The sequence below is a fragment of the Gorilla gorilla genome, chromosome 4 (genome assembly GCF_029281585.2).
Source record: "Gorilla gorilla gorilla isolate KB3781 chromosome 4, NHGRI_mGorGor1-v2.1_pri, whole genome shotgun sequence".
NCBI classification, from domain to species: domain Eukaryota; kingdom Metazoa; phylum Chordata; class Mammalia; order Primates; family Hominidae; genus Gorilla; species Gorilla gorilla.
Genome location: NC_073228.2, coordinates 172,568,872 through 172,584,670, shown reverse-complemented (window position 1 = coordinate 172,584,670; position 15,799 = coordinate 172,568,872). Strand labels below are relative to the sequence as shown.

General features: G+C 48.2%; 1 protein-coding gene across 1 annotated transcript in view; it reads left to right on the top strand.

The window, feature by feature from the left end:
- SLIT3 (slit guidance ligand 3) overlaps positions 1-15,799 on the top strand; it is a 636,316-nt gene that overhangs the window by 530,051 nt on the left and 90,466 nt on the right. The window contains exons 15-16 of the mRNA XM_019028107.3: positions 9,443-9,593; positions 11,194-11,268. Coding sequence (XP_018883652.3) covers positions 9,443-9,593; positions 11,194-11,268 — 226 coding nt within the window. The remainder of the gene's footprint in view (positions 1-9,442; positions 9,594-11,193; positions 11,269-15,799) is intronic.

Sequence of the window (15,799 nt, the reverse complement as noted above, 5' to 3'; positions counted from 1 at the left end):
GGAAGGACATGGGGGAAAACAGCAGGGGAATTCTCAGCCTATCTTGGAAAGAGAAGTAGCTCCCCTTGACCCGACAGCTACATGAACAGGCAGTTAAAAATTACTATCATTTGTGTTCTTTTCTACTGGAAAAAAAATCACCAAACTGCATTGTGCCCCCAATGGTGAAAGATTGATAGCATGAAGTGCCCAGGTGGGTTGCAGCCAACCCTCACAGTGTGTGCAGCAGCAAGAGCAGTGCTTCTCCCCTTGCCCAGGAGCTTCTGATGCAGGCGAGTCTTCCCGGGGAGAATGCCAGCGTGGGGAGAGGTTACTCCCAGGCAGACTTGTGCTTCTTACAACATCTTCTTGTCCTTTAAGTCAAATTCTTTAGTCCATGTCTCCAGAATGATAAGCTTTAGCTCTTTAAATTTTTTTTAACAGAAACTAATACTTTGGGAGGGCTTGGAGATAATACAGAGACTTTGTGGCACTGTGAAAAGTTGGTACCAACTTCCCTTCCCTAGAATAATGATGTCAATTACAACAGCCATCTTTCACCTGCGATGAGCGTGGTACTGGAGGCTTCTAGTCTGATTTGCTTCTTCCAATGGTCCTGGGAAGTCAGTAGGAGAGCCCTTTGCTCTATAGGAGAGGGAACTGAGGACTTAGAGGTGAAGGGGCACTCCAAGTTCACAAGCCAGCAAACAGCAGAGGCAGGACTAAACCTCGGGTTCATTTTGGTCCTCACACCACACAGCATCTGGGAGAGAAGGAATATTTGGGGATGACAATCAGCTGCTTGGATGACCTCCTTCCCTGGTCTCATGCTCCCACCCCTACCCACTCCCTGAACACTGTCCTCAGGTTCCTTCCTGGGCCTGGCAACATCTCTGGAAAGAAAATCTCACCCAAAGCACAATCGTCCTTTCCCCGCACCTTTCCTCATGACTCACGCCAACCTTGGCCTCTATTCCTACCCCTGTCTGGCCAGGGCTGAGTTAATTAGCTCTGCCAAACAGTGGTACCCAAAAAGAAGGACAGTGAGAGCCAGAGGAGGGCAGGGTATTATCTGCCAACCTTGACCCTTTGGTCTCATAAGTATCCTGTTAGTACTTGGGACCCCAAATGGATGTGGCGGCCCTGCGTGGCACAGCAGGGAAAGAGTGCAGGATCCAAGGACTGGTATCTCCCCAGGAACACAGTCTTGGCAATTTTCTGGGCATGACTGTGGTTGGGGGTGGCAAGGGGGGGGTGGGGCTACAGAAAGAACTAAGTAGGAGAAAAGGAAAATAGAAAGTGGACCTAGGAAGCAGTAGAGCTTAGTTCTAACTCTAGCTCTGCCACTATCGTCCTACCTGTAGATCTGCAGGATCCTGGCTGCTTTTCCTATGTGGGGGAGGGGAGGCTGAACATTTTAAAAAAGAAACAGGGAGAAGGAGCCAGGTTCTTGGATTGACTCTAAGATACCTTTTTTAAAAAAAAAATCAATGCTAAGTGAAAGATTATTCCTAAAAAGTAGAGATGTTTGGAGCTAGCATGAGACTGACACGTAGCACTCTATTTGCTTTTATTTTATGTCATTGCAAAGAAAGCATGACTGCTGAGCTCCAAAGGCCTTGGCTTTGAGAAACATGGGGTTCCAGACCTGCCTTGGCCTTGGAGGGAAAGAAAAAACATAGATCTAAAGCTCTGTGTTTCCAGGAAGCTCCAGAAGAAAGAAGGGGGGCAGGTGACACAGACTGGATGTGACAGATAATAACTCTGCATTTTACTTTTTCCTAAAAGCACCCCCATTGAAAAGACAGCTGATGTAATTAGGAGGCAATTTGAGGGCTGCTCCGTAACACATCCTGCCCCTCCTTAGGCAGGGCGTCTGGTTTCCCAGCTGCCTGTGTCTGCCTCTCTCTATCAGCTGCATCCGCCGCCTTGGGCAGCAAGATCAGTTTAGGGTTGGATGCTGCCGGGTGGTGTAATCGGACCATCAGATTAAGTCCTCCTGAAAAGGCTCCGTCTGGCTGCCTGGGACCCCAAGCCCATCCCTGGGAGCACTTGGCAGTTGCAGGGTGCTGTCTGTCTTCCCTCATGCCTCCCCGCTTTGTGTGAGAAGAAACTCTCTTGCTGAAAAGTACAGAGGGTGATGATGCAAAGTGTCCAAAGATGGCAAACAGCAAGATAGCTCTCAAGGAATTACAGAACTTTTAGAAACCTTAGAGGTCATCCAGTTTATTCTAGAGATGGATAAATTGAGGTCCACACAGCAGAAAAATCTTATCTAAGGTATTGAGTATTATTTTTAGGGCAAGATCTGAAACCCAGGACTTCTGACATACTGTGAAGACTCTTGATAATTTACCTACAAATCCCTCCATTTCTTTTTGTAGAAAGAAACCAAAGAGAAAGAAAATTAGATTTTAAGGCTTGGTGAGGGTGGCGGTTTGCACGAACAGGATGGATTTCCCCTGCTCTGGTACCAGGGTCCTAATCAAACTCACATTTGAAGTCCCAGAATCACAGTGTTCACAGAGCCCTGCATAGGTGTCAAAGCAGAGTGGAGTCCAGATTCTAGTGGCTGACTCTAGTGCATGTGATGAGAGACCTTAGGAAGGAGGAGAGGCCAGACCCAGAGCTGTGGGCTGGCTCTTCCTAACTGGTCCAACATGGCAGACAACCTATGCACCGTTGAGATGCTGAGACCATCTAGAGGATATGCCCAGTCCCAAAAACACATAGTGGAAGAATGTTGATACTGGTTCTCATGTCAGAGGTCAGGCAGGGAGGGTCTCAGTCACATAGCCTTAGCTCCAGTTTCTTCAAGATGCACATCTCCAGCCTAATGCCAAGTGGGAGGAAGTCCCAAGTCAGCAGGTTCATGGAAACTGACCCTGAACTATCACAGAGAGGAATATAAAAACTGGGTACCCTCAGCTGGGCCTTTGGCATCCTGACAGTGGTTATTGGTTCATCCTGTTCACTCCCATAATTTCCAGCTAAGGAAGAGAACAAGAAATCAAGAAGGACCCCAGAATTCAGTGTCTTCCCCTCAGACTCATCACTTGGCTTCCCTTTCCTTCCTTCTCTTAGTCTGAAAGAGGCCCTTCATCATGAGGCGCACTGGCCACCATCTCTGTGAAAGTCAGTGTTCTCAAACAACAACTATGATTGCAGGTTCCTCAGTCCAAACCCTACGGCCCCATTTGTTTTCCTGTCTTTCTCTCTGGCTAGAGAGATGTATTTTCTTTTGACACCACACTGCTCCTCTATTAAACCTCAAATAATCTGGGATGAGTGTCTATCAGCCAGAGCGTTCCTGCTGACCTCAAAGGATATCAAGGAGACTCCTGAATTGTGGAATGTCAAAGGGGGCTATTTCCTAAAGAACAGCATTGAAGGTTTGCTAGACCGCTGGGAACTGTGGATTGTCTCTTGACTTAAGGGGCTAGAGGAATGACTGTGATGGAGCCACTCAGCTGTTGGGGGGATTGGGCCTATGTTGCAAAGCATGCATAAGATGCTTTTCTAAGTTTAATGTCTTGTCAGACCAACTGGTGTGACTGAATGGAGTTTAGAGGCTCAATTCAGGCATGTGATAGGATCACAGATGTCTGAGTGTTCTTTCTTTCCTTGGGAAGGAACCATGCTGTCCTGAAGCTCCTGAGTATGGGCATCCAGTGATTTCCCTCTCGTTCTTCTCCCTTCCTACTGTGTCTCCCCTGGGGTGGGGCACAAGGGCAGCAGGGCTGCAATCTTCGGAAGTGTTCCAGTGGAACCCCACTCCTGATACTAATCACGCTCAGTGGCGGCCTGCTCCGGCTTCCGCTTCTCCACGCTGCTTCCTCTGAGCGCTCCTGTCCTCTCTCTGATGCTGCTTCCTGACCTTGACTCTGACCAGTCGCTGCGGGGCTTTCCTTTGTGCTTGATCTAACCATGTGGTGGAACGATGGAAACGGAACATGGTTCTGTCAAGCACCGCGGAAAGCACCGTGCTCTCCTGCAGCATGGCCCGCCACCGCCGCCACCACCGCTGGACACCTCTCCTCTGCTCTGGAGCACCGCAGCCCACAACCTGCCAGACCCACCTCTCCCAGTCTCAACTCACCAAGGGCAGGAGGGTAGGAGTCTCAAAGGATGCAGATACAGAGGGAAATGGGTCTGGAGAAGCACCCTGGGGAAAGAGATCTGTATCCACATCTCTTTCCCAAAATGGAGTCACCCTCCCCCAAATCTAGTCTGGATGTCAGACAAGGAGTAGTAACTAGGTTCAAGCTCAGAAACTACTGTGTCTCTTCTTCCACTGGAAGGGAACAAGTATACCCAAGGCATATGCCCCATAGTTTCATGGGAGAGTCCCAACCCAAGGTCATTTTTCCAAGTGACAGCTAACCCAAAGGGGAATTCCTACTGCTTGTGACCCCCGACCCCTCCCACCACCACCTTTATTGGTATTCACTTTGTTTGAAATGAATGTCAGCATGAGAATGGGTGAAACTCATGTGAGTCTGAGACTTTGGGTTTAACCCGAGGTTCCTTCTGAACCTCATTCCCATACTTTATGAAAACGCTGTCCCTGAACCCCATGAAACCTAAAGTGCAGTCTGTTTCCTTGACCTGCAAAGCACAGTTAACGTGGAGGTGCTGGGCTCCTCACCTGGTGCTAATTCTGTTTCAGGGGAGGGGAGTGTGTGTGGACGTGGAAACCTGCTATCTCTGATAATAAAGAGAGGGATCTTGGTACCTCTTATTTTGCTTGTTTCTTGATAAATCCTAGACCCAGTGTACCCAGAAGACTGTGTTGTTCATTCCTGTCCTGGAGTCTTTATCCTATTCTGCAAGAGAGAGCTAAGGTGGGAACTTTAGCCTAGCTCAGAACTAGAAGCTGAGCCCTGGGCCCCCATCATGAGGTGTGACTCTTATTACCTCCTCTATCTGAGGTTACCCCTCAGAACCAGGAGCCCAACCATTGCTTAGTAATTTTTTAACATACATTGAGTGCTTGCTATAGGCCAGGCAGTGAACTGTTTTCACATCGTTACCTTGTTTAATGTTCACAAAATCTAAAGTCCCACTTTACAGATGAGGATATTGAGGCTCAGAGAGGTTAGCTAACTAACCCAGGGTCATCTGATTCCAGAATGGCTGCACTGTACTGCTGTAATACCCACCTTCCCAGCTGTGGACAACCCCATTGCCTTGAATTAGAACACTTAAAAACTGTGATTTGATAGGGACTTGAAATTTGCTTAAACTCTCCCTTTCAGACTTTCATCTGTTAGTAGAAAGAACTTGAGTAAGAGAGAAAGCATTATTCAAATGGCTGTTCCTCTCCAGCATGGACATACAAAGATCCCATTTAACACAGAGCAAATCCTTGAGCCTGGAGAAGTTCCCTTTCCCACCTTACAGAGAGGGGCATTCTGAGGCCCTGGGCACTGCCCCTAACATGGCTGGGACCAGGCCTCTGGGAGTGGGTCCATAATGGTGCCCTTCCATCAGTGCTTTACTGGCCCCGCAGCCACAGGCTGTGATGAGGCAGTGCCAGCCTCAGACCGTGGGTATTTCCCTCTGTTTTCAGGCAGATGGCTGCACTCGTAATAGACTCCAATGGGGATAGCTTACTAGGACAGCTCCCTGCCCAACTGGTGACCAAACTCCTAGTAAAACAGTTGGCATCTTCCAGCCACTGGCAGCTGGTCCCCCAGCCTTGCCCATGAGTGGATGTCTGTGTGCCTGGCAGTGTTCTCCTTAGTCATTCATCACTTATGACCCTTTGCTTATTCACATCACTGTCTTTTCAAGCTGATGAGGCCTGACAGGACTTACGCTCCCCCCACTTCCTCTTTCTGCTTCTTTCCTCCTTTCTTTTATTCCACTCATCTTAGGGATATTGGGAATAGGGGAGGGAGGAGAGCTCTGGAAACATGAGTTAGCAAGTCCATGATGATCAGATAACAATGAATTTATGACTCCCAGTCAGCAAACTGGCTGCCCAAAGGATGATACAAAATGCATACCGTTGATGGCAGCAGCCATCCTGGACCTGGTGCTGGCCTCTGATCCCAACCCAGCCAAGTCCATTCAAACATGGGAGCTTGGCTCCCTACCTGTCCCACACCCCTGGTCATCCAAATGTGACAAGTGTTCCTCCTGGGAAGTGGCTGTAGGACAGGGATGTATAATAAAATTGTGTTGCTGTAATTTCCACCTCCTACCCCCACCCCCTGATCTATTAAAGCTTGTCTGTGATCACGCACCAAGTGTCGTTGTTCTGAGCTGCCCGCGAAAGGGGAGGAGGGCTCCAGGGGCAGGAGCAGGCAAGATGCCAGATGACATCAGCTCTTCCAAGGCTGGTTTCAGCCGAGGTTGAGTTTTACGGCCCTTCTTCAAATCCTCTGGGATCTCTCCTGTCTGAACTCACCCCAAAGAGAAGAAGCAACAGCCTATTGCAGTTGGTCCTCTATTACTAAGTATTTCTGGCAGTGACAAATATGCACTGAGATTGAAATTGACTTTTAAAGCTCTGGAAAAGTTAAAAATACTTTGGGGTAGTTATGAGCATTAGGCATAACAAATGGCTCTGAGAAACCCTGAGTAGTTTCGGTAATGAAATATGAAGTGATGGAGATGGCATTTCGGGCTGGCTCTGACTGGGGAACGAACTTTTTCGGTTATGTACATACGCCGTTATTAACATTCCTGGCTCCCACTCGTATAAAATATCACATTCCGACCCCCTTGTTATTACAAACCAGGGCAATAACAAAAACAGCAGGGGGAAAAATGCTGGAAAGAACACATTAGTCCATCGAATCTAATTGCAAAATCATTTCATTAAAATGGGTCAGCGGCTCCATTGCAGAGGTCCACCAGTTATAATCTAACTATACTACTGAGAGCGATTCCTGCTAACTACAGGCTGCTCTCACCTTGATTAAAATGAAAATGCATTTAATAGGCGTCTGTCCCCAGCCACAGCCCAGCCGGTGCACGCCTTCAGGCTCATCGCCTTGAAGAGCAAACTGTTCTTCCTCCTGTCTTTATGCCTTTGATCAGCAGTCAGGGTTCCTTCGCTTTGCAAGGATCCCATTATAGACACATTGTGAAGGAAAAATCTCTGTATGTGTGTGCAATGCCCCTTCGTGCCATCAGTCTGTGGATCCACTGGTGCAGAGAACAAGAGAAGGTAGTCATCTAACAGGGTTTGCAAAATGAAATTCGCCCAGGACTCGGCACGCTGATGGGTCTGGAAGAAAATGGTGCAGGTCAGAGTTACCAAAAGGGACGAAGCTGGCAAGCCAAGGGCAGGAGATTTGCATAATACAATGAACCAGGAAGCCACTCGAATAACTGTGGGGATACGTGCACGGAGTTTGCTCACACAAGCCTAGCGGTAGAAGGGGAGATGGAGGAGCAGGAATGGAGAGAGAGCAGAGAAGGAAAGGAGGACAGGACCAGGCTTCTGACTCCCTGTCTTAGGTAGGTAGTGTCACATCAGAATTAGAGACCCACCAAGTTCATTCTCGATCAGGAATTACCACAAGGAAATCACAGAAGGCATGCAAAACTAAGAGGGTGGAAGAGATCTGCGTCCTGCCCCACCATAGCCCACTATGGAAAAATACCCCATTCAATCCACCTGCACCAAATCTGGCTAGATGATCATTCCTACAGGGACCTGGGAAAACCTTTGGGGAGAAGCACGTCTGCAGCAAAACATGTTAACCACATGGAACCAGACAGCAGCCTGCACAGACTGAGTGACCTGTGGGCCTCAGTTTCCTTGTCTATAAAATAGAGTTATCCTAACCTCAGAGTGTTGCAAGGATTAAATGAGATCATTCATTTGAAATGGAAAGAATAGTGCCCGGCTCAGTATATGTTCAGTAAATGGCCACTGTTACTGCTAGCTACATTCATATTTTCACAGCCTCTGAGCTGCCAAATGTTCTGCCAGGTTGTAGGAAAAAAAACAGTGCTAGAGTCACAAGCATGCATACAACTCCTGAGGCTCTCCACCTCCTTAATGTTACTTTCATCTGCACAACAGCCCCTGGAAGATAAGGGCAGTTATTTGATTCCCATTTTACATGGAGAGAGACTGAGACTAGTAAGTTGCCAAGGCCTGAACAAGCCTGTGCTCCCTTCTGCTAAAACCCATGAAAAGCTAATGCTCCTAAATGCAAATAAGATCACCAAGTTGCCTCACCTAGTGGAGCAAACAAATAATGTTCACATTCTCTGAAACACTTCCCAATACTCATGTACAGGACACTCAGGTGCTCATGACACCCCACTTGTGCATTGGACAAATGTGGACCCATCTCTTGTTTTGTGTCTCGCATTGTGCTAGTGAAATGTTGAGTGTGAAAGGATGAAGAAAACCCGGCCCCATCAATAAGCTTATGTCTGATGGGAGAACCAGAGCTCCTTCAGTTCCAACCAGCATGATTCAAGGTCTCACAGAGGTTTGCCCCGGTGCCCAGGGATCATTTGTGATCATTGAGGCAACTCGCCAAGGCATTTCTCAGAGACACCACATTGTTGGTCCCATTACCATTACTGTGCAACTTCGGGAGATTTGCTTTTCAAAAAAGCAAATCTCAGCTCCAACTTTTAGCTCATCAGAACGTGCCTTTCACTATAGTTACGTAGAATGTGCTCTGAAAAACAGAGGCCAAATCTGACCCTCAGATACATTTTGCTCATCTTCACGGCATTTTAAATTGGAATTTATTACTAATATTGTTTATATGGATTCTCTTTTTAAAAAACAAAAATAAAAAAAAGCAACATCAGGCAACCCTGAGCCAAATTTCCAAGCATTACGGCTGGGGCTCCAATTCCCCAGGTTCCCAACCCTCATTGTTGTCTTCCCAATCTTACAGCCAGGTGTCGATGGTCATTTATTGCCATGTACTTGGCCTGTACTCATTTTATTACCTGCTGGGGTAATAAAGGCCCCTAAGTTTGCAACCCCTTCCCATAATTTATCCCTACCCCTGGCATAGCCCCCGTCAAAGCATCATCAAAATCTTGTCATTTGGATTTTCATGAACATTTAGAGGGTCCATGAATGATAGGAGTTGTGAAGCAGGTAGCCCCCCTAAATCATAGACTGTACACCTGCACCAAGGAGCACTTCCCCGAGGAGAACATTCATAACTTTCATCAGCTTCTTAAAAACATCTGTGACCCCCAAAAGCATAAGGGCCCACAGATCTTGAGTCTGGTCTCCCTGAGGATGGTAATGAATAACAAAGATCCATGGGAAGGAGGCAGTAAGGCTGGGGACAGGGAAGGCACCAGCAAGGTGGCCATATAGCAAAGGCGATGCCATGCCTGTTACTTGACCCCTAACAGCCCCCAACTCATTCCTCCATCTCTGTCTCCCACCCCCAATACCCACAACCTGGGGCTGTGCATGGAACTCGGGTGACGCTGACGTCCCCTCTTTGGCCCCTCCCAGGCTCCGAGGATTACCGCAGCAGGTTCAGCAGCGAGTGCTTCATGGACCTCGTGTGCCCCGAGAAGTGTCGCTGTGAGGGCACGATTGTGGACTGCTCCAACCAGAAGCTGGCCCGCATCCCAAGCCACCTCCCTGAATATGTCACCGACCTGTAAGTCCAACCTCGGCGTGAACTCCCTACTCCTCCCCACACACCAGTCACCCGGAGCCAGCGTGGGCAGGGTCTCCTGGAGGTGACCCCTTCCTGGCTCAGTCATGTGGTGTTTGTTGGCTGTCTTTCACATACTGGTCTGAAGGTAGATACCCAGGCATCTCCTGTGGACAGCTTGCTTGCAAATAAAGACAGTTCATTCCTTCATTCTACACGTATTTTCTGAACACCCACTGTGAGCCGGCATCATGCTAGGCCCACCAGTTTCTACAACAGAGCAGAGCAGGTAGTCCCTGCCAACCCTTACGGAGCTTACAGTAAAACCAGAAAGTTGGGTGCTAAATAAAGAATGGTAGTGAAGTGAGAAAACAACTAGAATGATTAAATATATCTGAGCCTCCAATTAGCCATGTTAATAAAGGGATGTGTTGGTTTATCAGAAAAAAGAGCTAAAAAATTATAGCTGGGCCATGGTGGGTGGGTCATGCCTGTAATCCCAGCACTTTGGGAGGCCAGGGGGAGAGGATCACTTGAGGCCAGGAGTTCAATACTATCCTGGGCAACATAGTGAGACCCCACTCCCTTACCCCAGTCTCTACAAAAAAAAAAAAAAAAATTTTTTTTTTTATTAGCTGGGCATGATAGTGGCATGCACCTGTGGTCTCAGCTACCGGAGAGGCTAAGGCAGGAGAATCACATAAGTCTAGGAATTCAAGGCTGCAGTGAGCTATGATCATACCACTGCACTCCAGCCTGGGTCACAGAGTGAGACCCGGTCTCTGGAAAAAAAAAATTTTTTTAATTAAAAAATTTTTGAAAAGTTACAGCCTCGTGGAGGACAAAGGCACAGCATGTGGGGACCGACAGACATGGGGCTGACACCTGACTCTGGCAGGCTTCCTAAGATTAGGCCATTTGCTCCTTGGATCTGAGACTCAGTTTCTTAGCTGTCAAATGGGGGAGATAATTAATGCCTACCTCCTACAGTGGTTGGGGAGACTAAGAAAGATAATGCAAGCATGGAACTCATCTTGAATCCTGGCACAGAGTAAGCCCTGGATGAGTGGTAGTGGTCTTCATTATTATTATTATTGTTGTCCTCTCTAACTTCACAAGTCATCAGAGGAAACAGCAGGCCCCTTTCCCTGCCCTGCTGCTCTCCCTGAATACCTGTGAAGTTCCCGAGCTGCTCCTGGTAGAGGGAAGTGCTTAGGAAGGAGCTGAAGGGCTTGGAGGGTTGGGAGACCCTGGAGAAACCTTCCTGGGGGTTTTAAGTTGTCATTGGTATGTCCACAAAATGAAAACAGATCCTTGGTAATTGATGGGTGCTGAAAACAACGCATGCCCACGCGGAATACTCAGAAAGTCCCCTAAACCCCAGCCGAAGGAGGCTTCCTCCAGGAGAAGGAGGAAGCAGCACTGCATATGCCTCCCCAAACTGCTGGGCCCCTCTGTTGATGGGACTGATGTCAAAGCTTCCGATGGCTCTGTGGACCTTCACCGAGTGTGAGGTTCAGGCAGCAATGCAGCAAAGCCATGGGGGGTGAAAGGAGGGGCCTCGTCCACAGCTAACCTACCACTCATCTTGCTTCCTACACAGGCGACTGAATGACAATGAGGTATCTGTTCTGGAGGCCACTGGCATCTTCAAGAAGTTGCCCAACCTGCGGAAAATGTAAGTCAACTTCAGGAACTTGGCAGCAGCCTCTGTTCTCTAGCCAGAGCCTGTGTTCTAGACTAGAGGAACCAGGGGACCGGCCTCTCCCCCAGCCTCTGCTCCAGTCCCTCCCAGCCTTCTCCTCAGCCCCACTGTGGCCTCTGTTAGGAAGCAAGACATGTAGACACAGACCAAAGTGATGCTTCATGGTTTTAGTTGAGTGTTATACAGAGCAAGCATTCCACACCATCCCTGACCCCTCCCTGGACCCTCTGCTCACCCCACCCCTACACGCCATCCAACACCTACCCCAGGGCTGGTGGGTGGGACTCAGGTAAGGACTGGCAATGGGGCACGGGTATCTAAGGTATATGCTATTTGGCAATTTTTGTGTGGTGACAGTTAAATGTCTGTTTTCAAATGGAATCAAAAGACCCCTGCATCAGTGGTACACATCAGAGTGAACATGCCAGCAGCTTCCCACAGTGGGTTTCCTCCAGGAGTCCGTGGGTCTGACCATGCCTTGGCCTAGGCAAGGGCCCACTTGCCTATATTGGCTTCTCCACTGCCAGAGATGCAGATCATCCTAACCCTCTCCCTGCACAGGAGCTCAGGCCTAGTCATAAAGGTAATGAGAATGATGTTGGTGCACCAGTAGAGTCCTTGTCCTGAGCTAAGGACCATGCTCCCTGCCTCACACCCATTGTCTCACTGAGTCTTCACCCACCCATCCAGTTCTGGCTTCACAGTCCCCTTTGTGCAGGTGAGGAAGCCAGGGCTCAAAAAGTTTCTGTGACTTCTCTAAGACCACACAGCTAATGGGTCCCAGAGCTGGCATTCAGACTTGGGTCCACCTGCAGTCATGCTAGTGTGAGGCTGGCTTGCTTCTCCTCGTCTTCCCTGCCGAGTCCCCCAGCAGAGGTACCAGCACAGAAGAGGAGGCTCTTTACCATCTCATCCCCAGGGGGGCACTCTTTGGCCCCTCTCCCTTACCCCACCCCATACTTCATGTCTCCTGGCCCCAGAGTTCAGGTGTGCCTCGAAGACCAGGGAAGTAAAGTCCATCCTCATGATTCATGGATTCCATATTTGAGAATTCGCCGACTCACCAACATTTGTGTAAGTCCAAAGTCAAGACTCTCCGTGCCTTCACAGTCGTTCTTGGGTGTGCACAGAACAACAAAACAAAAACCAAAACAAAAACAGAGTCACCCACACCCATGTTCCCAGCTGGGGTCGAGTGAGGCCACGCTCTGCCTTCTTCTGTCACCTCTCATGCTGTAAACCAGTGTCCTTTTGTGTTATATTCAGTGCCGTGTGTTTTGCATGTTTGTGGTTTTTGTTGGTGATTTTGCTGTTTAAAATGGCCCCCCAGACATACTGCTGAAGGGCTGTCTAGCCATCCTAAGTGTGCAAAGGCTGTGATGTGTCTTACAGAGGACATATGTGCGTGAGAGCAGTTTTATTACAGGCTTGAGTTATAGTGCTGCTGGCCATGAGTTCAACATTATGGATCAGCCATATGTATTACATAAGCTAGCTTTAAACAGAAGCATACATATAACAAGGTTATACGTCGATAGGTTGATAAAAATGTGGAGACCAGAGGCTCGCAGGACCCTAATCTTGTATTTCCCTAAGAGCAATGCTTTGGTATTCACTAATGCAGTGTTCCCAGCAACTGTGTACAACATAACTACTGTGAGTACTGGTTGAGTATCCCTTATCTGAAATGCATGGGATCAGGAGTGTTTCAGATTCCAGATTTTTTTGGATTTTGGAATGTTTGCGTGTACACAATCAGATGTCATGAGGCTGGGATGCAAGTCTAAACACGAAATTCACTTGTGTTTCATGTACACCATATACACAGCCTGAAGGTAGCTATGTGATATTTTTAATAATTTTATGCGTGAAACAAAGTTCAAGTACATTGAACCTTCAGAAAGCAAAGGTGTCAGGTGTGGAATTTTCTACTTGTGGCATCATATCAGCACTCGGAAAATTTCGGACATTCTGGTTAGGGATGCTTACTTATAATGAGAGTGGATTGTACCACCTCGTTTTTTCTCATTACCCATGCTCCCACCCATCAGTTCCCTGTAGACAAATATGACAGAGGCCTTCTAGGCCCTGGGCAGCATCTGGATCTCACTGGTGCTACTCAGATCGCTTTCCTCCCTCCGTCCCTGCCTGCAGGCACCACCTTGGTCATGGCTCCAGCAAATGCTGTGTAACTGGGTGCAGTGGAGAGCACATTGGGGGGCCAGCTGAGAGAAGGGCACACTTGGGTGAGGATCATGGCTGTCACTGGGGTCCAGTGCCCCACTAGCTTCAGGGTCCCAACACAAACATCACCCATCACCTACCAGGAATTATTCTTTTTATTTCAAACCAGAGAAATGTACTTTGTTTTTAACCTGAAGACAGAAACTTACAGGCTTGTGGGCGTGAGGCAGATATTAAGATGAATCAAGCTGGCCAAGCGCATATTTGTCTTCTGAACAGGATCTGCTAGTCTTTGCTTCTGCGAAGAAATATGTACTCTCCCATTTGAGGTGAAACTCAAGCACTTTGAATCTTTCATCCTCCCAGTTTTGATAGGAACATGAGTATAGAGAATATTTCTGTATGCCCCAGAAAACAACAGCACAAACACATGATAAGTGTCAGCCAACTCCCAGCATCAGCAAGCAAGCAACAAAAGGGAGTGGTGAGGTCTCTGGAAAAATATGGGCCTAGATCTCATCAAAAGGGACAGATGTCACTCAGCTCATCCCAGTGCTTGCCATGTTGGAATAAAAGTGAGGGCTGCCAAATGTTTCCACTTCTCAAGAGCTGCCACAACTCCCGGTGTGGAAGGAAAATGGGCAGACAAGCCTATATGAGTTCTGAGTTCAGCTCTGCCCTTCCCAGCTATGTGACACTAGGAATGTCCTTAGCCTTTCTGAGCCTTAGTTTCATCATTTACATAATAGAAATAAATCCACCTTCCTTGTAAGTTATGATGTGGGTCAGAAATATGAGGAAATAAAGATGAAAGACATGGCTGTGGTACTGGGGAGACAGGGTGTGGAAAGACAGGAGAGGGCATCTGAGTTGAGTGACCCAGAGTAGCTGGTTATATATTTAAAACAGGGGTTGGGCTGGGCACGGTGGCTCACGCCTGTAATCCCAGCACTTTGGGAGGCTGAGCCAGGTGGATCACGAGGTCAAGAGATCGAGACCATCCTGGCTAACACGGTGAAACCCCGTCTCTAATAAAAATACAAAAAAAATTAGCTGGGCGCAATGGCAGGCGCCTGTAGTCCCAGCTACTCGGGAGGCTGAAGCAGGAGAATGGCATGAACCTGGGAGGCGGAGCTTCCAGTGAGCCGAGATCCCACCACTGCACTCTAGCTTGGGGGACAGAGTGAGACTCCGTCTCAAAAAAAACAAAAACAATAACAACAACAAAAATAGGGGTTGCACACCCAGACACTTTCAGGAGCCTGGGAGTAGCACAAATGTGGAACTTGGCTGCGTGCAAGGCCATAAAAATAATAATAGCTAGCAGTGAGCACAAATTAAACACTTTACCCTGCGCTAGACAGTACAGATATTAATGCACTTAACCCTCACCAAGAAACCCTCAGGGGCTCTGAACTAACCCAAAGATGGAGAGAAGCCCCCTGGGTGGCCCTGGTTTTACATTTTGTGGTTTCCTGGGATCTGGGGCAAGATACTGCTCTAAGAATGTGATCGGCTCTTACAAAACCTCCATGCACTTGTTTTGTTTCTGGAGTGTTTGCCCCAAGCTGCACTTTCTGTCCTTCAGCTACTGCTGCCTGTAGTTGCGAGCAGTGCTTTGATGGATGGAGAGATGGCAGCAGCCAGCTCTTCTGGAAAATTCTATCCCCCTCTTTTTTACTCTCCTTCTGTTTTCCATTCTCCCAGCCTGAGGAAATCCAATTCACAAACCTTACAGTAATGTGATGTTAATTTTGCTCATTTAAAGAAACAGATGTCAGGAAATGGGAACCCTCCCACTTCATAGCTGCTTTAACTCATCTGCATTGCCCATCACTTGTATTTTACCCCCCACCCTCCCAACAAAGAAGCTCAACTCTGGAGCAAAAGCCTTCTCCTCTGGCATTCGGGTGACTTACAGCTGCTGGAGAGCCTTTATCTCTCCTGCGTCTAATTTGGGGGTAATTGGCAGTCTCCTCAGGGCATTACCTTCATGCCTGGGTTATCCCAGACCAGGGCTACCAGGATTTATAAGAAAACCGGCCAAGTTTAAGGAGAACCAGGCAGGGAGTGGAAATCCAGTCTGCGAGTCTGCTGACTGTCTCAGACCTTGGGCGAGGGATGCTGGGAATGCTTACTCCTGTTTTCCTGGCAGGATGGGAAGGAGAGAAGGAGAACAAGGTCATGCCAAGGAGTAAGGAGGGAACCAAGGCACCGGCTGTTTCCTCCACACCTGCCCACAAGCACAGGCATAGCCTCACCCTGGGGGCCTGGTCCCTCCTTGGGAAGAGGGCAGTCAGCCTGCATTGAGTCCCCAGTT